Source organism: Scyliorhinus canicula, chromosome 2 (genome assembly GCF_902713615.1).
Source record: "Scyliorhinus canicula chromosome 2, sScyCan1.1, whole genome shotgun sequence".
NCBI classification, from domain to species: Eukaryota; Metazoa; Chordata; class Chondrichthyes; order Carcharhiniformes; family Scyliorhinidae; genus Scyliorhinus; species Scyliorhinus canicula.
In genome coordinates this window covers 29,392,064-29,419,236 of record NC_052147.1, presented here as the reverse complement: position 1 = coordinate 29,419,236, position 27,173 = coordinate 29,392,064, and the positions used below count along the sequence as shown (strand labels likewise).

At 46.5% G+C, this 27,173-nt stretch overlaps 1 protein-coding gene across 6 annotated transcripts in view; it reads right to left on the bottom strand.

Annotated features, from left to right (window-relative positions):
• LOC119951775 (inositol-tetrakisphosphate 1-kinase-like) overlaps positions 1-27,173 on the bottom strand; it is a 243,560-nt gene that overhangs the window by 37,770 nt on the left and 178,617 nt on the right. For all 6 annotated transcript variants that reach the window (XM_038775133.1, XM_038775140.1, XM_038775147.1 and 3 more), the window contains one exon: positions 22,390-22,507. In XM_038775133.1, coding sequence (XP_038631061.1) covers positions 22,390-22,507 — 118 coding nt within the window. The remainder of the gene's footprint in view (positions 1-22,389; positions 22,508-27,173) is intronic.

Genomic DNA, 27,173 nt, shown 5'->3' with positions numbered 1-27,173 from the left:
CCTCCGGGTGCTCCGGTTTCCTCCCACAGTCCAAAGATGTGCGGGTTAGGTGGATTGGCCATGCTAAATTGCCCGTAATGTAAGGTTAATGGGGGGATTGTTGGGTTACGGGTATACGGGTTATGTGGGTTTAAGTAGGGTGATCATTGTTCGGCACAACATCGAGGGCCGAAGGGCCTGTTCTGTGCTGTACTGTTCTATGTTCTAAACACTTCCTAGTTGGCAAGCACAATGACAAACGGTAGGCAATTCAGCTCCTATCACTAGAAATTATCGTAATGATTGTAACTGGAATTGAAAGCTGGCCTAAGTAATGGTGACAATGAAACTATCATCAATTGTCATTTTTAAAAACCATCTAGTTCACTAATATCCTTTAGGGAAGGAAATGTGCCATTCTTGCCCGGTCTGGTCTAACATGTGACACCAGGCCTACAGCACTGTGGTTGACTCTCAATTACTCTTTAAAATGGCAGAGCAAGCCACTGGTATCAAGGGCAATTAGGGACAGGCAACAAATGCTGGCACCAGCGGTGCCCACACCTCATGAATGAACAAATGAAAAGAAAAAATAATCAGGGAATCTGGGCAAGGTGGGATATGGCGATGGAAGTGAGAGATAAAGGCAGAAGATAGATTTATTACAGGCAGTAAACAAAAATAGGATCCCAAGAGTGTTGCCTTAAGGTGGGTGAACACGGACATCAGCTGAGAAAAGGATTAGGCTTGGATGTGATCCAAATACAGGCTCTCACACAAAGTACAACTATTTGGGCTAAGTCCCAGAGTGTGGTCAATGCTGAGGAGCTGCACCCCAGCATTGATGTCCTTCAAAAGGACGTGTCAAATTGGAATGGGGAGGGGAACATAGCGTTTCCAGTCTCCAGGCATTTCCCTGCAGCCAAGACTTTATAATCATCTCCAATTGGCACTCCATCATCAGTCAAGGAGGTGGGGAATAGTTGGCGACCATTAGTGTTTCCCTCATTGACAGAGAATGTCTTTCTGCAGTGCAGCAATTTCTCTTAAGTAGCCTGGCTGAAAGATGACAAATCTCGCCCAACAATAAGCCGTCAAATTGAGCAACAAACATCCCTGGGACAAGAACCTAAAGTTCCTGGCAGAGTAAAGCCACCACCAGGCTGAACTACTGCCCAACAGTTCCAAACAAACAAGATTATGCTTCAGGGAACAAAAAGTGGAGGAAGTTGGGTGTAATGCTAATTTCCAGATTTCATGTTCAGAATGCTGGGTGTCAAACTTAAGGAGAGGAGGCGTTTAGATCGTAACTGAGTAATCAGATCAGAGCTTTGGCAATTTTAGTTGGGGTCATTTAAAAAAAAAATATCGAGTACCCTATTCATTTTTTCCAATTAAGGGGCAATTCAGCCTGGCAAATCCACCTACCCAGCACATCTTTGGGTTGTAGGGGTGAGGCTCACACAAACACGGGGAGAATGTACAAACTCCACACGGACAGTGACCCAGAGCCGGGATCGAACCTGGGACCTCGGCGCCGTGAGGCCGCAGTGCTAACCCACTGTGCCACCGTGCTGGCCTCAATTGGGGTAATCGTAACCAATGGAAACAGGCCATCGAGGTTGACCAATGGGGCACTCTGTGGGCCTAGCCTTCTGATGCAGTGATAATAATCTGGCATAGAAGTTGAAAGTGAAGCTAATTAGTTTATTTACAGATATGGAGATGAGAAGGGGGGGGGGGGGGGTTGATGGTGGCAGGGAGGGATGTGGGCATCAACCAATAGCACATGGAGAGTATATTTAATAGGCCTTCAAAGTTGGTTAACAGTGTTCAAAATCTTTTTAAACCCCCCTGAATTTGAGTGTTATGCGGGGTGGGGGGGGGCTTCTCTCCTCTTGGTTTTAAACATATTTAGATTTCCAACTATTTGCAGACAATTCTGTGCCTGCATCCAGGCATATGTCTAGTTCACCAGGGGGGGTGGGGAGTAGGACGGAGTTCCAGCCAGGCAGGAGCCAAGCAAAGTGAACAGTCTCTGCCAGGCTGATACCAGAAGAGCCATTATCAATCCGAGGCCAGTAACTGCAGTCTAAATTCAGCCTAGAGAACAGAAACAAAATTAAAACAGATTGATTGTAACACACTTAGACCATCAGAGTCAGCAGATAGTGAACTTGTTAACAGTTCGGCAATTATCTCCAAGTCGAAGACTCAATACGAGCTATCTATCACAAGCAGAGGCCACGATTTTACATATGAATCATTGCTATTTTGGAGTCATGCAACCCAACGTCCTAGCACTACATGTGATTTGAGGTAGAGACACCAATTGGGCGTGCATGTTAAAGTGCTCTTTTCTGGTAGGATGCACATATTCGCCAATATGGGGAATAAGGCAGGGGAATGGGCACTAAGCCATGATGCTCGTTTGGAAACCAGTGCAGTCACGATCAGCCAAATGGTCTCCTTCTGCACCAGAAAAAATGCAATACTACAAATGCAATACTACCTTTGCAAAGCAACAACATGCTCATGATGCAAAGAAAACATCCTGTCACATATATGTTTTCAGAGCCCTTCTGAATAACTTTAGCAATACAATACTGTAGTGTCCCTTTAAATGACTGCTGGCATATATTCATAGGTTTCATTCTTATGCAGTGCTGCCCATAGACAGGGCACTCTCACTGAAAACCATTTGCAACTTTTTATATCTGTCTACACAAGTTCTTGTTATCAATGTCACAAATTTGGCACAACAGACTGAACTTGGCATTAACAAACAAAAAAAGGAGTCACGTTAAAAGCCTCACCCTCACTCATTGTACTTTAGATTGTATTTCACTAAATCCAATTAGTCTGGCTTTGAGTTATGAGTCAGATTTAGTTAACAGCCTAACAGTATGTGAACATTTACCTGATACCGCAATCATAATTTGATTAAATTCAATGTAGTACTTGAAAGGAAGAAAGGCAAAACAGTTCCTAAAATTCTAGATATAGGTCAGATTGACTTCAATGAGATCAGACATGGGCTGCCCACAACAAACCGGGAAAATTTGTTAAGTAGCATAACAACAGCAGTGAAAGGGGTTCAAAGAGGATATGAGAGAACCTGTTTACAGCTCTCAAGGGCAACAGCTCTGCCTGCCAGAAAGATAGCCACAAACAACTAAAGAGATAAGATATACCTAAAACTGAAGAAAAACCATGTTAAAATGTAAAATATCGCACTGATCGTGGCGAATTAGTACAAAGAATAGCAAATGATAACAAATCAGTAAGAGCTACAAAATGCAAGCTTGAAAATAAATTTGCAAAAAATACCAAACTAAAGAAAATTTGTACAATTGTGTTAAGGAAAAGAGAGGGTGGTCAGGACATTGTGGGCCCCGTAAAAAACTGATTGTGGTGATATACTGACAATGGAAAATGATGCATAGGACTAGGAGGCAAAGATCAAAAATTAGAGACAGTATTTTCAGGTCTGAAATTAGGGAACATTTATGTCCACAGACGGCTGTTAAGTTTGGAACTCTCTGTCGGGGCGAGGAGGCTCCTATAGTGTGTTGGGGCTTGGACGGGGAGGGGGGGGGGGGTTAAAGGCGAGCTTCCCAGTGCACAAAACGGGGTTATGTGCGGCCTCAGCCGCTCGTTCCCCACTGAGGCTCCTGATCAAATGGGTGGCGTTTTATAGCCATGTGTTTCTCAACACTGCAAGTGCCAGGGAACAGGCGGCTAAACGCTATGGGAATTTGTTCCCTTTTAGTTAAATCGCACCCAGAGAGTCAAGTCACAGACCTCATGGAATGGCAGAGCAGGCTCGAGGGACGAAATGGCCTATTCCTGTCCAAACTGCTGGCTCTGGTACAAGTGTCAGAGACTGACACACATGCAAGAAATCCCCCATACAGTGTACACAGATACCCAATTAGAAAACTAACATCTACACTTTTAAGAATGCCTTAAAGAGCTTTAGTCACTGTGGTAATGGAGGAAATATGGCAGCTAATTTGAGCTCAGTGAACCCAACAGCAATGTTATCGCAACCAGATAATGTTTTTGAGATGCTAATTGAGGGATAAAATATTGGGCAAAATACCGAGGATAACCATCCTGCTCTTCTTCGAAATAATACCATGGGATCTTTTACATCCAGCCAAATAGGCAAATGGGGATCCAGTTTAAAGTTTCATCCACAATACGTCATCTCTTTTTTAAAAATTTAAAGTACCCAATTATTTATTTTTTTCCAATTGAGGGGCAATTTAGCGTGGCCAATCCACCTAACCTGCACATTTTTGGGTTGTGGGGGTGAAACCCACGCAGACACGGGGAGAATGTGCAAACTCCACACGGACAGTGACCCAGAGCAGGGATCGAACCCGTGTCCTCAGCACCGCAGTCCCGGTGCTAACCACTGCGCCACATGCCACCCTCACAAAACGACATCTCTGATAGTACAGCGCTCCCTCGGTACTGTGCTGGAGTGTCGGCCTTGATTTGTGTTTTAAAGCCCTGGAGTGGGACTTGAACTCAAAACCTTGTGACTCGGAGGAAAGAAGAGCTGCCAACCCGAGGCCTGGCTGGCATTTCAGTTCCACAATTAGGTTCTCCCCGATCAAGACCACGGTTTACTATCCTGACATCCACCTATCTGCCACTTAATGGCACCCATTTACATGAGTCTACAAGCTGCCTGGGAAATAAGAGACCCAAAGAGACATGGCTGGGAACAATCCCTTGCCCACATCTACCGTAAAAATGGCACTGCGGCCACAGTGGTAGCATAATAACAGAAATGTTGCTTGGACAAAATTTATTTTAATTTGCCAGACTGTTAATGGGATTTATATGGAAAGATATCCTGCTCCATTAAAACATCCTGCTTCACCATTCAACAATGCATTTCTTCAAATTGGATTCTGGGGATGTGCTGAGCTATGGCAAAATGCCTTGTAACTCAGAGCTACCTTTCCTGCACTGGCGGCACAGCTATAAAATAGTTAGGGAGCAAGACAAAAGCAAATGACAACCGCCTCTTTGTGCAACCACGGACCATGCTAAGACCACACCCTGCTCCCCTCTCTGCATACGTCCTTAGTAGCAGCCGGTGCTTTTTTGGTGGTTGGTCCCCCTCTCTTTCTCTCTTCCCCCTACCCCCCCTCCTTCCTGGTTCACCCGATATTTCCAAGAAAAAACAGGCCCGAATTTTCTTCCTTGCTGCTCTCAAGCCCAATGCACAGACTGCACAACTCAAACGCGAACTCTGGACTATCCAAAATGAGTTTAAAGCATTTCATAGAGTTCATGCAAGCAAACAATGAGGTGAAATTAAAGCACCCTGTGAGCCGCAGTAGCAGCTCATGAACTTTCTGCTGGATTAATATTGCACACAAACAATAGGCTCACTGTTGTCCAGGCAGAGTTATCTGTGACAACGTCACGGTTCAGCCATAAAAAAAGAGCTCTCTAGCAACCTGTGCGAACCACCCCCCCCCCCTCCATGATACAGTTTGCTAACCTTATTTACCAAAGGCTGTGGTATTCTACTTAATAGCTGTGGTCATCATTCAGCTCGACAGCGAACTGTTCATAAAATAAAGTAAATAACAGAAACTGATGAAATACTGTTTAGCTGCCTTCAGGCGTCAGGAGGTGAGCAAAGACTGTGAACATAAATTATTTTATTTCACACTTGTGACCTCGTTGGGCCTTGGTTCAGATGAAAGACAAATTAATGCATCGGGACAAGTTCAAGGGCAATTGCTACTTCCCAAGATCCATGCATTCATATAGTAGCTTTAACAGGAAAAACAGGAGAGCGGGCACAGATTTATGAGGAAACAACACATTCAACAACCTTGGAGGAGAAAGAAATATTAGATATGGGATGGTATTTACAGAGGACAAAGAGGTCGAGGCTGGGTTTTTTTGAGACAAAGGGTAACAATGGCTGTTTTAATGGGAGCAATGCTTAACAACTGGGAACCATTTAGAATGTCAGGTAGAGCAGGGACCAGGAAAGAAATTTGAGTGATCAGGAATCTAGGAGAAATGGAATAGGAGATCGAGAGCATTCAATTGAGTGACAATCAGTAGGCCTCCCAATCACACTGGCTTCACATCAAGAGAACTGGCCACTTGGCATTATTGGGTAACCGGGACCAACAGATCCACACCATAGTATGGTTATCACCGTCAAGAGAAAAACACAACAGAAGTCAGCAATGGATAGCATGATGAGATATGCAGGAAGGTATGATGTAATGGTTCAGTAATCAGAGACACTTTGATTTCTATCATTTCTCTGGTTGCCGAGGCAGTAAGTTAAATGCACTACTTAAAACATGAAAATTTAAAAAAAATCATGGCGGCAATTTTGAGCCATGCGCAAGATCAGTGATACGAGCGGAAAATCCGAAGAGATTCGGGAAATGCGATTCTCTCCGAAGAGATGGCGTCTCCCAATTTTCCCCACCCCTAGCCGGTGATGTCACAAGGTTCATGCACGCAGTACCTTGTCATAATATACACACCAGTATATCATGGTGCAGACACACACTGATTGACACACAGCAAGACCAATCAACACACACAACACCGCAGCCAATCACCAGTTAGAGCACACTCACTATAAAGACAGAGGGCACCAGTTTTCCCACTCATTCGGGATGCAGCCTCTAAGAAGGACAGAGCTCACAGCTTGTAGCACAGATCTTCACCATGTGCTGAGAGCATAGACTGGTTAGGATAGGCATAGGTCTTTAGTTTAATCTAACATAGTGTCGACCCACAGTGAAACTATGTTCAACAGTTTCTAGCTTAATAAAATAGTGTACTATTTCAAGTGTTGATAGCCTGTATGTGTTACTGCTGAGGTAAACGCAGTCTCCACAGATCCAGAGTACCCAACACATCATATCTCAGTGGTGGGGGCTGAGGGTTGTTACGTTTCAGTGCTGATCGGGGCACCATTTACAGGCAATGGTTAATATCAGTTCCTTTCTGCACTTGGAGGGGTAGATACAGCAAGTTATCTGAAGCAGCAGCTCAGCGAAGCAGCTTATCTGCTCAGACTGAGGACAAAAGTTCCTTTAATGTCAAGGTACAATCTTTTCCGTTGGCTCTGGAACAACTCTTCAGCCTGGTTATCTAACTGTGAACTGGGAAAGCTGGGATCAATCCATCTGGGCCTTCACTGCGACCGTGAATGTAAACAATAAGTCCACATTGTCCTTATTCCACATCTGTTAGGCTAATGACGTTTTGTAGCCCTGTGAGCACATCATGATTAAGGGGCAGGGTTCTTGTCCAAAGTATGTGTCTGGACATCCTCTGATCAGCCCCTCCATTTTAAAGCTGGAGAACTGCAAAAGTAGCATCAGTTCGCAAAGGGACATGCATGCTGTAAAACCTGATTAATGTCCCTGTTTCGTAACAGTAAACCAGCTATAAAATAGGACTAGTTTATAAGTCATGTCCAGGTATTTAAAAAGAGTTACGGATAATTTGCACTGCCCTTAATCACATCTAAAACAATGTGATGGCGTGACTATGCCACACTGTTCATCAGTCAAGACCAGAGGCGATGTTTCCCTTTATTATAAAGGTTGAAAAAGGGAGAACACAAACTAGTTGGGCTGAATGGCCTGTTTCTGCCATGAAATCTATGTAACAGCGAAGAAAGAACTTAAAACCTGTGTTCATTTAATTGATCACATCTCAAAGACTACTTGGACCTCTGGATGGAGGTTTTCCCTTCCCATGATCTTATATTAGTTATTACGCACTGTTGTGACGGGTGTATATTGTAGGGTCTAAGAACTCACAACCAATTCGAAGATACCATTACAGACACGCCAGAAAAGCGAGGACAGATTTGGATCGAGACATGCGTTTATTGGCATTATTAAAACGTGGGCTGACAGAGAGAGAGAGAAGCAAAGAGCTGGAGTGGGATTTCAAACATCTGCACTAATTTGTTAAATGATGCCAATTTTGTCTTGCTCAAGCATTGTTGATAAACAGAAGACGCCAATCCAGCCTGCATGCTGTACCTTGTACTTTGGGAATGCTGCAAGCAACAGATCTATTGCAATACTCCTGGGATTGAAGCAACATTGCAGATTGACTCCTCCTGAGGAGACATGTAGCATCAATCCAACAGGTTCGACATTTCATTAGTGACATGGTGAATTCGCCAGCCCCCTTCCGAGGGAAACAAAAGAAAGTTCTCTCTAGGGTTGTTTTTTTCTCTTGATAAATATGGCTCACTTCAGATCTACAAAATTCAAACCCACAGTGTTGATGTTCCACAAGAGCTCCCTCCTACCCCTTTGGAGGCCATTCGGTACATCATGGCTGTGCTGGCCGACAAGGAGCCTATTCCCACTTTCCAGCCTTGTCTGCGGCTTTGTAGGTCACGGCACCTCAAATGCATATCCAACCAATTAACGTCGAGGTTTTCTGCCTCAACCACTGTGGTGGCTCGAGGCAATACCAAGTCGACGGTATCAATGAAGAACGGAGTGTTTATTGGCAAATAACAAGGTAAGTTATGTACAAGCGCAGATCACTAATAAAGATGTTAACACCCTGTCTCCCGGGTTCAGTCTGAACAGAAACCCGCTTCCCAGGACCTGCACTGATACCTCATTGGTTGGGGTTTGCGTGCTTCCACGCAATAGGCCCCAAACCAGTCATATGGACTGCAAGGGCATTCTCTTATGGGGGCCGCGCTACCACAGCCACCCTTCAAGATGTGAGTTCCAGATCCCCACCACCCTCGGGAAAAACTATTTCCTCTCCAATCCCATCTGAACCTCCTGCTTCTTACTCTAAATCTCTGACCCCTGGTTGCGAACCACTCAAATATGGGGATTAGGAGCCTCCTATTCACTCTATCTGGATCCCCTTATACACTTAAATTAGGTCACCCCCCCCCCCCCCGCCCCCCCACTCCAAAGAAAATTAACCTAGATTATCCAATCTTTCCTCATAACCCAATTCTCCAGTCTAGACATCATCCTTGTTCATCTCCTCTGTAGTATTTCTAGTGCAATCATACCTTTCCTTTAGTGTTTAACCAAATCTGCATGTGGTACTCCATCTGTGGCCTAACTACTGTTTCATTCAGTTCTAGTGTAACCTCCCTATTATAGAATCACAGAATGAGTACATAAGGTGGGGGCGGCACGCTGGCTCAGTGGTTAGCACCGCTGCCTCGCGGCTCCGAGGACCCGGGTTCGATTCCAGTCCCGGGTCACTGTCTGTGTGGAGTTTGCACATTCTTCCCGTGACTGCGTGGGTCTCATCCTACAACTCAAAGATGCGCAGGCAGGTGGATTGGCCATGCTAAATTGCCCCTTGATTGGGAAGAAAAAACAAATTGGGTAGTTTAAATTTCTTTTTAGAAAATGATTGCATAAAGCAGCAAATAATTATGATTTTGAATCCAGTAGCTGGAACTGAATTTTTAAAAACATATAATTTCAAACACTGAAACCACAGGTGACTTGAACATGTAACAGGGATGACTACTCCAATTTACATCAATATACATTTCAATTTATTGGAACGGAGATATCAGAGGGGAATTTTCCACGCCCCCTACGGCCTGTTTCCCAGCAGCTCACCATTGGCCAGCAGCATGATTGTCTGTTCTCGCTGCTATCAATGGGATTTCCCATTGAATCCACCTCCGCCGCCAACAGAGGTTCACCATCAGTGGGGCTGGAAGATCCCCCTGGCGGGAATGGCCGGAAAATAAATCCCAGCATGTCTGCAATTCCCAAAGACGTCCCAACCTCAGTAGCTGCCAGCCAATCCGATTGGCCGGCAGCTCCATTAATAACGGCCGCACCAAGAGTGCATTAGTGTGCAGGCCGGGAAAGGAAGAGGAGGAGGCAGGAGGCCATCGATTCTGGAGCCCAGCTAGTCCGAGAGGGTTCGGGAAGGTTAGAGAGGGGTGTGGTGGTGACGGTGGGTTTAAGGCTGCAGCGGATGGGGAAAAACAATGAAAAACCAGAAGATCCCGCCCTCAGCCAATGGCAGACCGCCTCTGCAAAACACGCCACGGAAAGGGTGTAAAATCCAGCCCCATGTTCGGCCATTCAAACCCCTCTCACGCGATCGTAACAAGGCCTTTCAGCCGATTGTCTGTGTTGGCTCTCTGAAGGAACAATTTACCCGGTGCTATTCCCCCACAGCTCTTCACATCCTTCCTTTTCAGATAGTAATCCAAGTCCCTCTTAACTTCTTCGATTAAACCTGCCTTCCACCACACACTGGCAGCGCATTCCGTATCTTTACCAGTCACTGTGTTTTCCCAAATGTCACCATTCCTTCTTTTGCCAAGACTCGTAAATCTGTGCCCTCTGGTTCGTAAGCCTTCCATCAATGGGAACAGTTAATCCCTATCTACTTTGTCCAGACCCCTCATAATCGCCTCTCAACCTTCTGTTCTCCAAGGACCAGTCCCAATTTCTCTAATCTTATCTAAATAACTTAAAATTCTCACCCCAGGAACCATTCTTGTGACTCTTTTCTGCACCCTCTCCAATGCCTTCACATCCATCCTGAAGTGCGAAGCCCGGGATTGGCCACAATACTCCAGCTCAGGCCCAACCAGTGTTACCCCCCCTTTTCTTTCCACTGAGACAGTTTTGAATGCAAGTTTTTTTAAAAAATGTACTTTCTGTCAAAAGGTTAACATTAGAAAGCTTGTAGATACTGAATGTGGAGAGGATGGAGCTAGATTGTGATGTTCTATAGGCCAAAAACCATGCAAATGTTTTCCATTAAAACTCGCAAAAGAGGTGGCATGGTGGCATAGTGGTTAGCACTGCTGCCTCACGGCGCAGAGGACCCAGGCTCGATCCCGGCCCACTGTCATTGTGGAGTTTGCACATTCTCCCCATGTCTGCGTGGGGTCTCAACCCCACAACCCAAAGATGTGCAGGATAGGTGGATTGGCCACGCTAAATTGCCCCTTAATTGGAAAAAAAGAATTGGGTACTCTAAATTTATTTTTTAAAAAGACTCGCACAAGAACCGAGGTTCCCTAGACACCAGAGGGTGCCTACAAAATAGTGGCACCCATAAAGAATTCCAACCGTCCAAGTTAAAGGGAGGCATGCAAATTAAATATGCAAAGTTACAATGTTGATGTACATTAGTTGGGATTTTCCATGCCCCCCATGGAGTTAGACTCGATCTGGTGCCTTGCGTGAGAGATATCATACAGCACTTCTGTTAGATTGGACAGAATTTCAGAAGAGCACTTCCTACCACACCATTGAGTATTCCCACATTTTGTCCAGCATCCAACCTTAGTTATGTCCTCTCTGTGCAACCAATTTGCGGCCAACATTATGCTGTGTATTTGAGTCTAAGTGGAATTGTTTTTCTAACAGCAGAGAAGTAATTTCTAGGCCTTTCAAATATTCATTCCAATAGACTGGGATGTATTCCAGATCTACAAGGGGAAAGGACAATGTTCTAACTCAATTGGACATCCAAGTTCCCTCAGGATAAATGAATCTAGATTCCAGATGAATATGCGCAAATCTGTTGTTGGGGTTGCTCCAGAGCCCCATTCACAAGCACTCCGGGCACTGCTCCATACAAATACATTTGCGAGACAATATTCTGGCTTTAATTTTGAAAATCAGCCCAGTTCAAGAATTAATTCATTTTTTATTGGCAATTTTTCTCTCTCCGTTTCTAATGACATCAGTATTTTTTGTTAAGGCACAGATTCTTCTGTGGTTTGTTCAAGTAACCATGAATATATCGGATGATCATTGTTGGGCAGTCACAGTTGAGCCCAAAATTTGACATTTGTAACGAGCATCAGAATCAAGTGTGCCCTCCTTAACCAAGAGACACTGAGGCTAACTGACATAACTCCTTAACTCTAAGCTAAGGGGTTGAGAGTTCGAGGACAGGGTCTTCCAATGACTCAGGGATTAACTGCTTGAAGCTATCGTTACCAGCTTCATAAATTAAATCTGGGCAAAGCGGTGGATCAAATGAAAGGGATTTTTGCAGATGGGACATGCTCCCGCTGACGGGAGAGACCAGACGGTAAAGATGACGGTCCTTCTGAGACTGCTCTTCTTTTTTCAATGTCTTCTGATTTTTATCCCAAAGGCTTTTTTCAGGAAAATGAATGCAGCGATATCGAGTTGTGTGTGGGTTGGAAAAATTCCGAGAGTAAAGAAGGCACTCCTGGAACGGGGTCACGGAGAAGGGGGTTAGGCCCTCCCGAGCTTTATTAACTATTACTGGGTGGCCAACATATAGATGGTCAGGACGTGGGTAGTGGGGGAGGGGTCGGTGTGGGAGCAAGTGGACGCAGCATCCTGTAAGGGCACGAGTTTGGAGGCTTTACTGACGGCGCCCCTGCCGTTTGCGCCGGCTCGGAACTCTACGAGCCCTGTGGTGGTGACAACCCGTAGGGTGTGGGGGCAATGGAGGCAACACATGAGATTGGAGGGGGTGTCAGTGTAGTCACCGATTTGTAACAATCACTGGTTTGCCCCGGGGGGGCTGGATGGGGGCTATAAGGGATGGCGGCGGGCAGGGATTGAGAGATTTTGGGACCTATTCATTCAGGAAGGTTTCCCTACCTTGGAGGCATTAGAGGAGGAGTTTGTGTTGCCAGGCGGGAACAGGTTTTCTGTACCTCAAGGTACGGGATTTTGTCCAGAGGCAGGTTCCTGGCTTCCCTCGCTTCCCCATGAGGGGGTTACAAGATACGGTGATGTCAAAAACAGAGGTTGGAGAGACGAGGGTCTCGGAGATATACAAGGAATTGATGGAGTGGGAAGGGGCCCCTATCAGGGAGGTGAAGAGGAAGTGGGAAGAGGAGCTGGGTGGGGAGATAGAAATCGAGCTGTGAGAAAAAGCCATGAAGAGAGTCAATTCATCCTCATCGTGTGCCAGACTTAGCCTGATCCAGTTCAAAGTGGTCCACAGGGCCCACATGACTGTAGCCCGGATGAGCAGGTTCGTTGACAAGGTGGAGGACAGATGTGGGCGGTGTGGGGGTAGCCCGGCTAACCATGTATATATGTTTTGGGTATGTCCGAAGTTGAGGGGATTCTGGCTTTGAGAGGATCAATTCAAGGGTTTGCCCTGTGATGGCAGCCGTTCATAGACCACTTCAAAGAGAATTGAACGTCAGCAGTAATGGCGTGGGGGTGGGGGGAGAGAGAGGAGGGGAGGAAAACAGGTGGCATGGCACTGTTACAACGGGACATAGAATACAGTTTACAGGCAGCTAGAGAATAGAGCGGGGGGAGTAGGGAGCATTGGTCTGTAGGTAGTTTTTTTCCCTTTTTTTATGTGTGTTGGCCCACGCTGTTGTTTAAGAGAGTTAGTGTGTTAAACTGTGACAATTACAAATGCTTCCAATAAAATATTTTCTAAAAAAAAGAAGGTATCATAACAAAGTTCAGCAGATTGCGGCATGAAAGCTCATAAATGGCACCTTTACCATGAATTGGTGAGCAAACAAAGTGACAATTGGAAATCATTTCCGAGAATCATGAGTTAATGCATGTACGGAGCCCAACGAGCATTTAATGACCTGGCTATTTAGAGATTCATACCTCCATTACCTATTTGATTGTAGAATGGCATTGGACACAATCTGGATCCAGGTTGTTCAATGTTTTCTTTTATTGTACAGCACAGTCGCACAGCCTGACCTGATTAAGCAGATTCCTTGACCGCATATGGATCTTGGAGTTTATTGGAATCTGTGGCTTGGTGCATGAAGGCGAACAAAAGTTCAGCAAAACTAAGCCATCGCCGTGCACACATCTCGGTCAATCTTGGTCTTGAGCTGAATAATATTGAAATTGGTGCCTGAATTTGAAATTTCCCATTAGGTAGGCGTGAGCATGAAGTACAGAGTTAGAGACTGTCCTGTGACTGAGTTAACACAAGATTGAACCATCCAATGACACCAGTCTCATGAAATAGCCAATATCGGAAAACAATTAGCTAATGTGTGCTGAGTAAAGGGGTTGAGATATTTATTGAAGAACGAAGACTCATCAACAAAATTGCCGCAATACATCATATTCAAAGAGCAGAGCATTTATTTTTATGCAGCCTAAAAGGGTGGTGGAAGCAGATTCAACATCAACTCAAAAAGGAATGGGATAAATCCTGAAATGGGAGAAAATCTGCCAGATTGTCAGGAAAGGACAGGGGCATGGGTAGCTCTTTCAAATTGCTGGCACGGACATGATGGGCCAAATGGCCATCTCCACTTGTGTATCATCCTACGATTCTACACTGATGAACTTCCTTCATCTGCTGTTAATTAAGCTAACACACAACTGCCTTGAGCTAACACATTGTTGCCCAGTAATGTACTTTCTAATGGATTACCCAGTTAAACAGTCCAGGAAATATGCTAAACCTAACACAGCAGATGGCTGTCTAGACACCACACATGGGGAAAACGTACGTATAGCCAGAACCAGAACCACGCAACATATGTTCCTGCAAAGTAAAAAGCAACATCAGCTTTTCTTCAACCTTTAAATCAAAAACCTTGCGAAGACATCCCATTCGCATGACTGAAAATTGTGTGGTCAACCAACCGATGTACCTAGGGGTTGAGGGCCACCTTACCTCCACAGTTAATGAGGGAAAGTAAACAGATTAGAATCAGAGCAGCAAACTCTCCTTAGCAATTAAAAGTAAGCTCTGACTGCTCCCAGGGAGGGACATTCAGGCAGCAAAAATCATCCTGTTGGCACTCAGACAGTGCTCAGAAAGTAAATTAAACTGATTGTAAATTAACCTGATCTTGCTTCCACCCTAATGCTCATTACCGAACTGCCTTCTGAAGATCGACATCTCTCGCCTGTCCTTCACGTGTCACGATCTATTCACAAGGGAATTCTCTACAGTTCATGCCTTTCCTCAGCTTTGTCCTGTCCTTGGTACTTGCTAGTGTGTGTGCCCCAAATTGGGACGATGCGGGTTTTATGAGGCGCATGCTGGGACGGGTCCCGGATCTAGAGGCGGGAGGTCTGATTATGGGGGGGGGGGGACTTCAATACGGTGTTGGATCCTTCACTGGATCGGTCCAGTTCAAGGACGGGTAGGAGGCCGGCGGCGGCCAAGGTACTGAGAGGGTTTATGGACCAGATGGGATGGGTGGATCCATGGAGGTTTGAGAGGCCGAGGGCACGGGAGTACTCTTTCTTCTCCCACGTACATAGGGTTTATTCTCGGATAGACTTCTTCGTGGTGAGTAGGGGACTGATTCCAAGAGTGGAGGAGGCCGAATATTCGGCCATTGCAATCTCCGACCACGCTCCGCATTGGATAGAGTTGGAGATGGGGGAGGTGCGGGACCAGCGCCCGTTGTGGCGGTTGGATGTGGGGTTGTTGGCGGAGGAGGAGGTGTGTAGGAGGGTCCGGGCAAGTATTGAGGGGTACCTCGAGGTGAATGATACGGGGGAGGTCCAGGTGGGGATGGTCTGGGAAGCCCTGAAGGCAGTGATTCGTGGGGAGCTGATATCCATCCGGGCACACAGGGAGAGGAACGAGAGGGATAGACTGGTGGGGAAGATGGTGGAAGTAGATAGGAGGTATGCAGAGGCACCAGAGGAGGGACTGTTGGGGGAGAGGCGCAGCCTACAGGCTAAATTTGATTTGCTGACCACTAGAAAGGCGGAGGCACAGTGGAGGAAGGCACAAGGGGCAGTATATGAACATGGTGAAAAGGCGAGTAGGATGCTGGCTCATCAGCTCCGCAAGCGGGATGCGGCTAAGGAAATTGCTGGAGTGAGAGATAAGAGTGGGAATGTGGTGCGGAAGGGGGTAGAGGTGAATGAGGTCTTCAAGGACTTTTATGGGGGAACTGTACCGGTCGGAGCCAACAGTGGAGAGGAGGGGAATAGAGAGGTTTCTCAATGGGCTATCTTTGCTGAAGGTGCAGGAGAGGTTGGGGGCGCCGATTGAGATGGAGGAGCTGGTTAAGGGGATCGGGCAGATGCAGTCAGGGAAGGCACCGGGGCCGGATGGGTTCCCGGTGGAGTTTTATAAAAAGTTTGTGGACCTAGTGGGCCCCTTGCTGGTGCGGACACTTAATGAGGCGTGGGAAGGGGGAACTTTGCCCCGACGATGTCGCAGGCGCTGATTTCTTTAATCTTAAAGAGGGACAAGGACCCCCAGCAGTGTGGTTCATACAGGCCCATATCTCTCCTTAATGTGGATGCCAAGGTGCTGGCAAAAATCCTGGCCACCAGGATAGAGGACTGTGTGCCAGGGGTTGTACACGAGGACCAGACAGGTTTTGTTAAGGGAAGGCAACTGAACACAAATGTGCTGAGGTTGTTGAATGTCATCATGATGCCGGCGATTGAGGGGGAGGCTGAGATAGTGGTGGCATTGGATGTGGAGAAGGCCTCCGATAGAGTGGAGTGGGGGTACTTATAGGAGGTGTTGGGGAGGTTTGGATTTGGTGAAGGGTTTATTAGATGGGTGAGGCTGCTATACGAGGCCCCGATGGCGTGTGTGGCCACGAATGGGAGGAGGTCGGAGTACTTCCGGCTTTACCGAGGAACCAGGCAGGGTTGCCCCCTGTCCCCCTTGTTGTTTGCATTGGCAATCGAGCCGTTGCCGATGGCATTGAGGGATTCAGAGAAGTGGAGGGGTTTGGTTCGGGGTGGGGAGGAACATAGGGTGTTGTTGTATGCTGATGACCTGCTACTGTATGTGGCGGACCCGGTGGGAGGGATGCCGGGGGTGATGGAGATGCTAGCTGAGTTTGGGACCTTTTCAGGCTATAAACTAAATCTAGGCAAGAGTGAGGTGTTTGTGGTGCACCCTGGGGACCAGGAGGAAGGAATTGGTACGCTCCCGCTTAGGGGGGCAGGGGAGAGTTTTAGGTACCTGGGGGTGCAGGTGGCCAGGGACTGGGGGACTCTTCACAAGCATAATTTCACCAGGCTTGTGGATCAGATGGAGGAGGAGTTCAAGAGGTGGGACATGCTGTCTTTGTCATTGGCAGGGAGGGTGCAGTCCGTCAAAATGACGGTGCTTCCGAGGTGCTCGTTCCTCATTCAGTGCCTGCCCATCTTCATCCCCAGGGCCTTCTTTAGGAGGGTGACTAGCAGTATTTTGAGCTTTGTGTGGGCACATGGGACTCCGAGAGTGAAGAGGGTTTTCCTGGACCGAGGGAGGGATAGAGGCGGGCTGGCGTTGCCCAACCTTTTGGGGTACTATTGGGCGGCCAATATGTGAATGGTGCGTAAATGGGTGATTGGGGGGGGGGGGGGGTGGCGTTTTGCAGAGGTACGAGCCTGGGGGCTTTGGTAACGGCGCCATTGCCGCTTTCTCCCAAGAGGTATACCACGAGCCCGGTGATGGCGGCGACCCTAAGGATCTGGGGACAGTGGAGACAGCATAGGGGGAAACAGGGGGCTCGATGGAGGCTCCATTAGGTGGAAATCATCGGTTCATCCCGGGGAACACTGATGGGGGATTTAGGGGGTGGCATAGGGTGGGCATCAGTAAACTGAGGGACCTGTTTATTGGCGGGAGGTTTGCGGGCCTGGGGGAAGTGGAAGATAAATTTGGGCTCCCCCAAGGGAACATGTTCAGATACTTGCAGGTAAAGGGGTTTGCTAGGTGACAGGTAGAGGAGTTCCCTTTGCTGCCCTCGCGGGGGGCGATGGACAGAGTGCTTTCGGGGGTGTGGGTCGGAGAGGGGAAGGTGTCTGACATTTATACGGTAATGCAGGAGGTGGAGGAGTCGTCAGTGAAGGAGCTGAAGGCTAAATGGGAGGGGGAACTTGGGGAGCAGATAGAGGACGGGACTTGGGCGGATGCCTTGGAGAGAGTAAACTCTTCCTCTTCATGTGCGAGGCTTAGTCTCATCCAACTCAACGGTGTCGAGGGTGGTTGGATCCAGGGTCAAACCAGGATGGGGACTCGCGATTTTCGGAGTTGCTGTGGAGCCGGGAGTGCAGGAGGCGAAAGAGGCCGGTGTCCTGGCCTTTGCGTCCCGAGTAGCCCGGCGGAGGATCTTGATGCAGTGGAAAGATGCGAGGCCCCCAAGTGTGGAGACCTGGGTCAATGACATGGCGGGATGTATAAAATTGGTGAGGGTCAAATTTGCCCTGAGAGGATCAATACAAGGGTTCTATAAACGGTGGCAGCCTTTTCTGGACTTCCTGGCTCAAAGATAGGTATCTTGGTCAATAGCAGCAGCAACCCGAGAGGGGGGGGAGGGGGGGGGGGATATTGTTCATTGAGGATGGGCGAATGTTTATGATTGCTATCATTATTGTTATTGTTGGTATTTTATTATGGTTCGATGTTGTTGTATAAATACAAAATTTTTCAATAAAAATTATTTTTAAAAAAATAACTTTGTCCTGTCTTGAGGCCACTGCTTGATGAGAGTGTAACGATCCAGTGTGCAGTCACCCTACATTTGTGAAGCTGGATGGCGTGCAAGCTTCGGATCAGTCAAACACAGCACCCCAAAGTCTTTTATAAATACATAAATGGATTGCTTTAACAAAAAATGTGCCAACTGTGACAACTCTTGGCGATGACGTTACCTTAAAAAAAACCTTGAGTTCTGATAGGAGATTCTATTTTTAAACAAGCGATTCCATTAAGTGGTCGTACTTTAGAAAAAATCTTACCAATACGAAGTAATCTAATGGCGATAGTCAACTCTAAACTATATTCATCTATCGAATGCCTGTTCTTGCATGTCAACCCACCTGGTGCCAAACTGATCTTTGAGTTGTTGCACATCACAGGAAACACAGACATCCCAGTTCATCACTGCCTCATTAGCTTTACTCGCAAAAACCCTATGCATGTGGGGAGCCATTTTCCCTCCGTTGCAAATGAAAACCAGAAAATCGACGGGGAAATAAAGCCGTTTCCCTCTTTTTGATGCACACCAACCATTATTGCTCATGTTAGCGCAAGGGAAATGTGACCGATAAGGCTTCAGTCAGCCCAATAAAATCGGTACTTGTCTCAGTTGATCAGAGTATCTTACCCAGGGCCCCAGAACCATTGGAAGCTCTCAACAGCATCCCACTGCTTCCAGCCAAGTTAAATAAACCATGGGTTGCACAGTTCATAAACCCTGATGAACTGCAGATATTTCAATCAAACAAATGTGTTAGCACACAAGATTAATTTTTCTGGCCATGATGAGATTTGTTATGGCTTCTTCAGTACAATATGCCCACAAGGAACTACAGGAACAATATCTTGTTTAACATTCTGCAAGATTACAGGAACTGTATTTAGTCTATGGCATTATAGCTGGTTACACAATTCATCTTTTGGCTTTGCTTAAACACTATTCTCTTTTAAAATAACATTCACTTAACCCTCAAATCATCCTGAGCCCAAGGACAGAACGCCAGCCAATTATTCTATTCAAGGCGACGGGCCTAAAGAGATGGTTTCTCTTCAGAGGACTGAGCTCGGCCAATTCTGAAATACATTTAATGGCAAATCAGTTGTTTGCGAACATGAAAATAAAATGAATTTTTTTAAACTGCAAACTGAACAGAAAAAGCCAATTTGCTTCCCCTAACTCTGGCCTAAATAAAGCTCTCTTTTGCATGGCGCTGATCAATAATATTCTAGCCAAGTAATGCCGAGCTTCATAAAAGACCCAAGTTTCAGACAAATCCTTTAAAGAGTCCAACTATCGCTCTCCAGAGCTACAATTTTGAAAGCCATACCAAAAGGTTACTATTAGGATTGAGCATTCAAGATTCTGCATTTTCCAAGATTCTTCACAACAGCACAAACAGACCAAACAAAAAAAAAGACTCCAAGCCAAAGGAATAGACATCAGGGCAGGTGAACACAAACTGCTCAAAGAGGCAGGTTCTAAAAGTGCCTTAAAGGAGGCGAGGGGAAAGAGGTCTTAAGGAGAGCTTAGGCCTCAGACAGCTGAAGACATGGCTGCCAACGGTGGAACAAAGAAAGTTGGGAAGCATAAGGGGCCGGAATTGGGAGAATGCAAAGCTCTCAAAAATGTTGAAGTTCTGGAGGAGGTTATTGAGACTACTGTGACTTAAGAAATACTTTGTAATCTGTCTTAATACCATAACCTGAGTGTAATTATTAAGATAATGGGGAGGGGTAAAGGTATATTGTATCATGATTCAATTTTTTCATGTTCAGTACATGTTTTTTTTTCTTATTAATGCTAATTTGCAGTCCTGTGACTCTGTTCCTCCACGATGTACATAATGCCACTTTGAAGCAAAAGATCAATTGTTGGTGTTATAACTGGACGGGAAGATCCCAGAATGGAACCTTGGCTCAGAAGACCATAACTTTTATTTTTTTAATAAATCATGGAGGAACACAGTCACAGGACTGCGAATTAGTATTAAGAAAAAAACATTTACTAAACATGTAAAAATTGGATGATACAATACACCTTTACTCTCCCCCTTAGCTTAAGAATTACACACAGGTTTTAGGACTAACACAGATTGCAAAGTACTTCTTAAACTACAATAGTCTAATTAACTTACAAAGTCCCTTTTAAGCATACCAGGTGACTCTGGTCAAATACATGCACTCTGCTTTGAACCCAAGTTATTGTCGGTGGATTTCTCCTCCAAACGCCCCCCCCCCCCCCCCGCCCCCCCCCCCCATATCCCCAACCGATTAGAGTTTCCAAACTCCACTCCCAAAAACACGCTTAAAAATCTTCTCCTATAACAATGCTTTCCCTTAGCAGTTTGCATGCCATAATCCAGTCCAAATTTTAAAAATTACCCTTTAAAACATAGCTTCTGCTCAACGTTTAACAGCCATTCCAGTCCAGGATTTTGCCCAAGCTCTTTAGGATTTCTTTGTCTCAACAGCTGTGCAAACTGTTCACAATTGCTTTAACTTTCAATTCCCAGACTGTAGTAAAATTACATCAAATGTTTCATCTACCACTGAAGTCTGCTGTCTCACTTTAACTCCAGTTACTGTGATTGTCTCTATAACTCCGAACACTTTGTTTACTTTTCCTCTAATTCTTCTGAACAATACCTAGATCTCTGTTCTCTCAATTTCAGGTGTTTTTCAGTGTTCCTTCCATTCCAATTTCCTGGTTATCTGGACTGTAGCTTGTACTTTAAGAAGCCTGCCTCTTTGCAGCTCCTGCCTGTCCAGTCTTTCTTCCGGCAGAGTTGAGAGATGTTCACTCCCCAAGATCATGGGTGGAATTCTCCGCACCCCACATGGCGTGGGAGAATCATGGGAGGGCCTCCCGACATTTTTCACGCCCCCCACCCCCCGGCTCGGAAATATCGCCGCTCGCCGTTTTTCACGGCGAACGGCGATTCTCCGAGCCCGATGGGCCGACCCTTCACGCCCGTTTCAACACGCCAGCAACCACACCTGGTCGCTGCATTCATGAAACGGGCGCCAGATGCCAGTTTGCGGCATCTAGGGGCCCGATTGGCACGGGAGCACCACGACTGTGCTCGGGAGGGGACAGGCCCGCGATCGGTGCCCACCGACCGTCGGGCCAGCGTCCAAAACGGACGCACTCTTTCCCCTCCGCCGCCCGGCAAGATCAAGCCGCCACGTCTTGCCAGGCGGCTGAGGAGAAAGGCGGCCACCGCGCATGCGTGGTTCACGCCGTCTGCGCGATGAAGTTATCCGCACATGCGCGGGTTGGACCCGGTAACCCGCGCATGTACGGATGACCTCACAAATGCGGCGTTTTGCACGTCATTTCCAGCGCGACGAGGTCACGGCCGGGAAAGACGGAGGCCCGCTCCTAGCCCCCCGGGTGGGGGTGAATTAGGTGCGGCGAGCGGGCCCCGAGGCCGTTGTGAACCTCAGCCGATTTCACGACGGGCATCCCGATTTTTATTGGGAGCGGAGAATACCGCCCATGTCTCCGCCCACAAGTTCAGCCCCAATTGCTCAGCAACATCGCATACCTCTGCTGACCCAATGTCTTAGCCATCTCAAAGTACAATAGAAACACAGTTGGAACAAATAGCTTTGTCCAGCATGAATCTAGCTATTGCTTTTACTTAAGAGGCTGAGATTGCAACAAACGCAGGGAAAGAAATGGGAGCAGAGCTCATGCTTGTTACAATTCACCCTTCACACGCTATGTACTTTGGTCATGCCCATATGGCAGCTGCTACATGCCAGAATAAAATTCACAACCCACCATCCACATAGGTTTGGGACTATTGTATTCAGAGGAGTAAGCTTATAATGTCATAAGCAGCTCTTCGGCGAGCAGGATGTTAGCTGATCTGCCAAATCCCTCATATCATTCAGGTTTGGCAAGTGCATGTGTATAGCAAATAGTCAGCAAGCATTTTTGAATTTCAGCAATGTAGTTTAACTACACACCTTGCATGTAGCCTTCCAGTCTGCGGATCAGCTCGTAAGATCTGCACCTATCTAGTAGGGTCCTGATTGCAGGCAGTGGGTCCAGAATAATGGTCTCTGGGTGTGCGTCAATATAATCCTGAAAAAAATAAACACAATAACTCAGCATTTTTACCCTCGGGATATTCTCCTACCTTCACATTTTTCAAATATAGATTTAGGGTCCCAACCCCCTCCACAAGCAAGTTATTTGTTTCTTTGTTGGCTATTTATCCCCACTCCTCCGATGCTGAATGTTTTGAGGAGTGATTCTGAGGTGGATCTTTCACACCACAACTGCGTCATTAATGTTAGCCTAGCAAGTGAGTGCTGATAGACCACTGTGAATACCACAGCCATCCTTGCTTGGTCTGTGCCTGCTGAATAGCTCACCAGAAGCAGAATGTCCTCTTCCTGCCCACGGGGTAACCAAGGCAGCTCGCAGCAGCTCTCGTAATTCCTCAAATCAGATTAGCTAACTCAGCCCGTGGTCAATCTGGGACCTCTGGTCCATGGTTCAGTGAGATCAGATAATATATCACGCAGTTCAGCACCTCGAGGCTCAAGATAGTGTTTCTGAACATCAAACCTTCAAGCTTGCGGGTGGAGAGCAGAGCACCAAATTTATTTCCTGGGATAGTCAAATGGAATGCGCTATGAGAGAGATCAGACTGGGAAGGTGGAGGACAAGGGTGATCCTCAGAACTCAAAGGGGTGAGGAAAAAGGAGATCAATGGGAGTGGGTAAGTACATAGAACATAGAACAGTACAGCACAGAACAGGCCCTTCGGCCCTCAATGTTGTGCCGAGCCATGATCACCCTACTCAAACCCACGTATCCACACTATACCCGTAACCCAACAACCCCCCCCTTAACCTTACTTTTATTAGGACACTACGGGCAATTTAGCATGGCCAATCCACCTAACCCACACATCTTTGGACTGTGGGAGGAAACCGGAGCACCCGGAGGAAACCCACGCACACAGGGGGAGGACGTGCAGACTCCACACAGACAGTGACCCAGCCTGGGACCCTGGAGCTGTGAAGCATTTATGCTAACCACCATGCTACCCTGCTGCCCCCTGTAGCAAAGTAGCAAAGGCAAAATGACTTGGGGGAGGTGATCAGGGGAATGGAGAGGATGAATACTACAGTTTGGGTAAGAATGGGGACACGCAAGGGATTTTGGGCGGGGTTCACCGACCCCCACTGGGTCAGATAATTCCCAGGGGGGGGGGGGGGGGGCGTGAATCCCACCCCACCGCTGGCTGCTGTATTCTCCGGCGCTGGTTTGCGGGCGGAGGCAGGATTTACGCCGCGCCGGTCGGGGGCCGTTGGCAGCCCCCCCCAACTGGAATAGAAGAAACCGTGGGAAGTAACTATTATGGCGGCATTATGGATATTTGAGGGCAGCACGGTATCACAGGGGTTAGCACTGTTGCCTCACAGCTCCAGGGACCCGGCTTGGATCCCTGTCTGTGTGGCGTCTGCACGTTCTCCCAGAGTCTGCGTGGGTTTCCTCCGGGTGCTCTGGTTTCCTCCCCCAGTCCAAATGTGCAGATTAGGTGGATTGGTCATGTCCGTAGTGTCCAACGGTTAGTTGGGTTTACTGGGTTATGAGGATAGGGTGGAGGGGTCGGCTTCAGCACGGTGCTCTTTCAAGGACCAGTATAGACTCAATGGGCCGAATGTCCTCCTTCTGCACTGTAAGTTCTATACTATCTAAAAATTCTATTCTCTTATACCTACAAGAAACTGGCTCCAGTCTACGTGTTTGAGTTAGAGAGAGGCAAGTCACAGCAAATTTGGAATGGGAGACCACCCACCACTTAAAGTGGCTTGATTTGATTTTCTGATTAAATTAATGACAAACCGGTGGGCCAGGTTAGGGCAGTAGCCCCTCCCCACTCAATGTGCCTTTGCATGGCCATCCCCGGCATTGGAATATGAAAACCGGAGTTCAACGGGGGTAGGCGCCTGTGCAAATATTCAATGTCAATAAAGCGAGGGCAGAGGGATGGGGATACCACACACGGCAGTATTTCGGGAGCGAAGGTAAAATAAAGAGGAAAAACAACGTCGGAATTAAATAAAGTCAGCACAGTTTTTACTCAGGATATCTCGCCACGATCTTCGAAGAAATTAAAATTTCGAAGTGTCGACTGCATCAGCGAAGCGGAGAGGAAAACAAATCTATCGCATTAGAGCAGAGTGTCGTTCTTGCTGAAGTTCAACAAACAACACAGCATACAAGGTTTATTTGTTTTGTAAAATGTGGGTCAGGGCCAGAGATTTACTGCAGGACTGAAGAGACACGATGATTAAGCAAAGTAATTGTAGGAAGAATTCTGACCCTGGAGAACACTGGGCTGAACTGCATCGCACAGTTCCGTAAAGGGGTGGGGAGATGGGAACTCCTGGTGAACCAAGTTTGGAGGAATTTATAAACAATAAAAATAGATCATTGGTTAGTTTTTAAAATGGTGCATGGTTTAACCTTAATAGTGATAATGCACCTCAATGGCGTAGTGCTTTTGTCATTCAGAGAGCCAGGGTAATGCTCTGGGGACCCAGGTTCAACTTCTTTTATGGCAGATGGGGAAATTTTAATTAAATTTAAAAAAAAATTAAATCTGGAATTAATCTAATGATGACAGTAACGATATGTATAATGTAAGAAGTGTAAAGGGTTAACAAGGTGATGTTCATTTATCGCAACACTAGATGGCACCACAGAGTAGTCTTATAAAAGGCTGTGTCTCTGGGCATTCTGGGAGAAGATGGTTACGAAGGATAGTGAGAGTTTGAGATGGATTGTTAGCTGTACTATAGATTTCTGTAACATAGATTTTATACTGTTGTTTTATTAGCTATTACTTAGTGAAGTGTGCAAATCATTTGAAGGAGTGTAAAATAAACTAGCTTTGTTTCAAATACACAGCTTGATGTTCTTTGTCAAAGAACTATACTAGGAACATCACATGGTACCAGGTGTGGGGTACCTATACAAGGAACATCATAATGACCAAGAGATCAACAGCAAGAGTTGTAAAAGCCAATCTGGTTCACTTACGTCCTTTAAAGAAGGAAATCTCCTGCCCTTACCTGGTCTGGCCCACATGTGACAGATTCACAGGAATGTGGTTGACTCTTAAAATGCCCTCTGAAATGGCACAGCAAGCCATTCAATTCAAGGGCAATTAAAGATAGGCAATAAATGCTGGCCCAGCAAGCGACACCTACATCCCCTGAATGAATTTTTAAAAAAGACTCTGGGCTACCAATTCAACCCTGAATTAGCCGCTTAAGTGCATTATAAGAATTGTCTTTTTAATTCATTTATATAATGTGGACAAAGTTGCCGAGGCTGGCATTTATTGCCTATTCCTATTGCCCTCGAGAAGGCGGTGGTGAGTTGCCTCCCCAACTCTGCTGCAGTGCACGTGGGGTAGGTGCACCCACTGTGCTGTTAGGGAGGAAGTTTAAGGATTCTGACCCAGTGACAGCGAAGGAACGGCGATATATTTCCAAGTCAGGATGGTGTGTGGCTTGGTGGTGTTACCACATAGAGGACATAAAGACAGTTTCTGAAAGCTGCCTGTTGATAAGAGTGAAGTACATTTATCTCACCTGTGTGACTGTGAGAGGAGGATTGTAAACACAAGACACCTCATCCAGAGAAGATCAAGTGAATCCTGGCCACGACTGTACGGCTCCTACAGGCCAGGTACAGATGGCATTTGATGAAGTGACCAGGAATGAGGTTTAGCACAGGGCTAAAGAGCTGGCTTTTAAAGCAGACCAAGGCAGGCCAGCAGCACGGTTCAATTCCCATACCAGCCTCCCCGAACAGGCGCCGGAATGTGGCGACTAGGGGCTTTTCACAGTAACTTCATTTGAAGCCGACTTGCGACAATAAGCGATTTTCATTTCATTTCAAAAGCAGCAAATGACAGGACCTCCCTCATCTGTGCTACATTGGTGGGTCACTGGGACTACATTTTCTCTCTGTGCTTTGGGTTGGCTTCTGGTCGCTCCCTGGCAACCCCTGTTGGAACTGCTCTCCTGAACATCAAGCAAGGCTGTGACATTTCTTGGCTGAATGGTCTCCGTCAAGACTTGCTGGACAAGCAATGGAGGAGGACTGACATTCAAAGAATCGTGTCCAAATCCTTAGTAACAGGGGAATGTGGGTGGCAGTTGAGCACACTGCGTTATGCCAACAAATAATAAAGATGAATTCAAAGAGGTATCAAATTTCATGTAGAATATTATTTTATTAGTTTGATGTTTTATAATAGAATATTAATCCAGCAGTACTTTGCTTAAAAACACCTATAATTTTGTTTTAACCTAAGCAGTTTTTAAATGCTTCCTGCTCGGCTATAGCTTTTTGCCCCTTTTACAGTGACGGATTGGATTCAATAGTAAACGGACTATACTCCCGCAAGCCATGCCACTCTGTCATGTAAAGGGCTTCACGTCCAGAGAGAGACACATTTCCATGGATGTCACCAGCTGTTGTTAGCTCTCACTTAAACTATAACAGCATAGCCATATTTCCTCCCGTTCAGTAATGATCAACAACCCCTTTCACTCTTTTTTATGTGCGCGGGTGAGATCATTAACTGCGTGACTCCTTTAAATTTATTTGTGCGCCATGCGCTTGCAGTAATTTAAAGTGACCAAACCGAGTGTGGCAGGGCCACTCAGAGTAGAGAGAGAGCATTCTCTGGGAGAATTGTAGATCTCAGGGTGGAGTG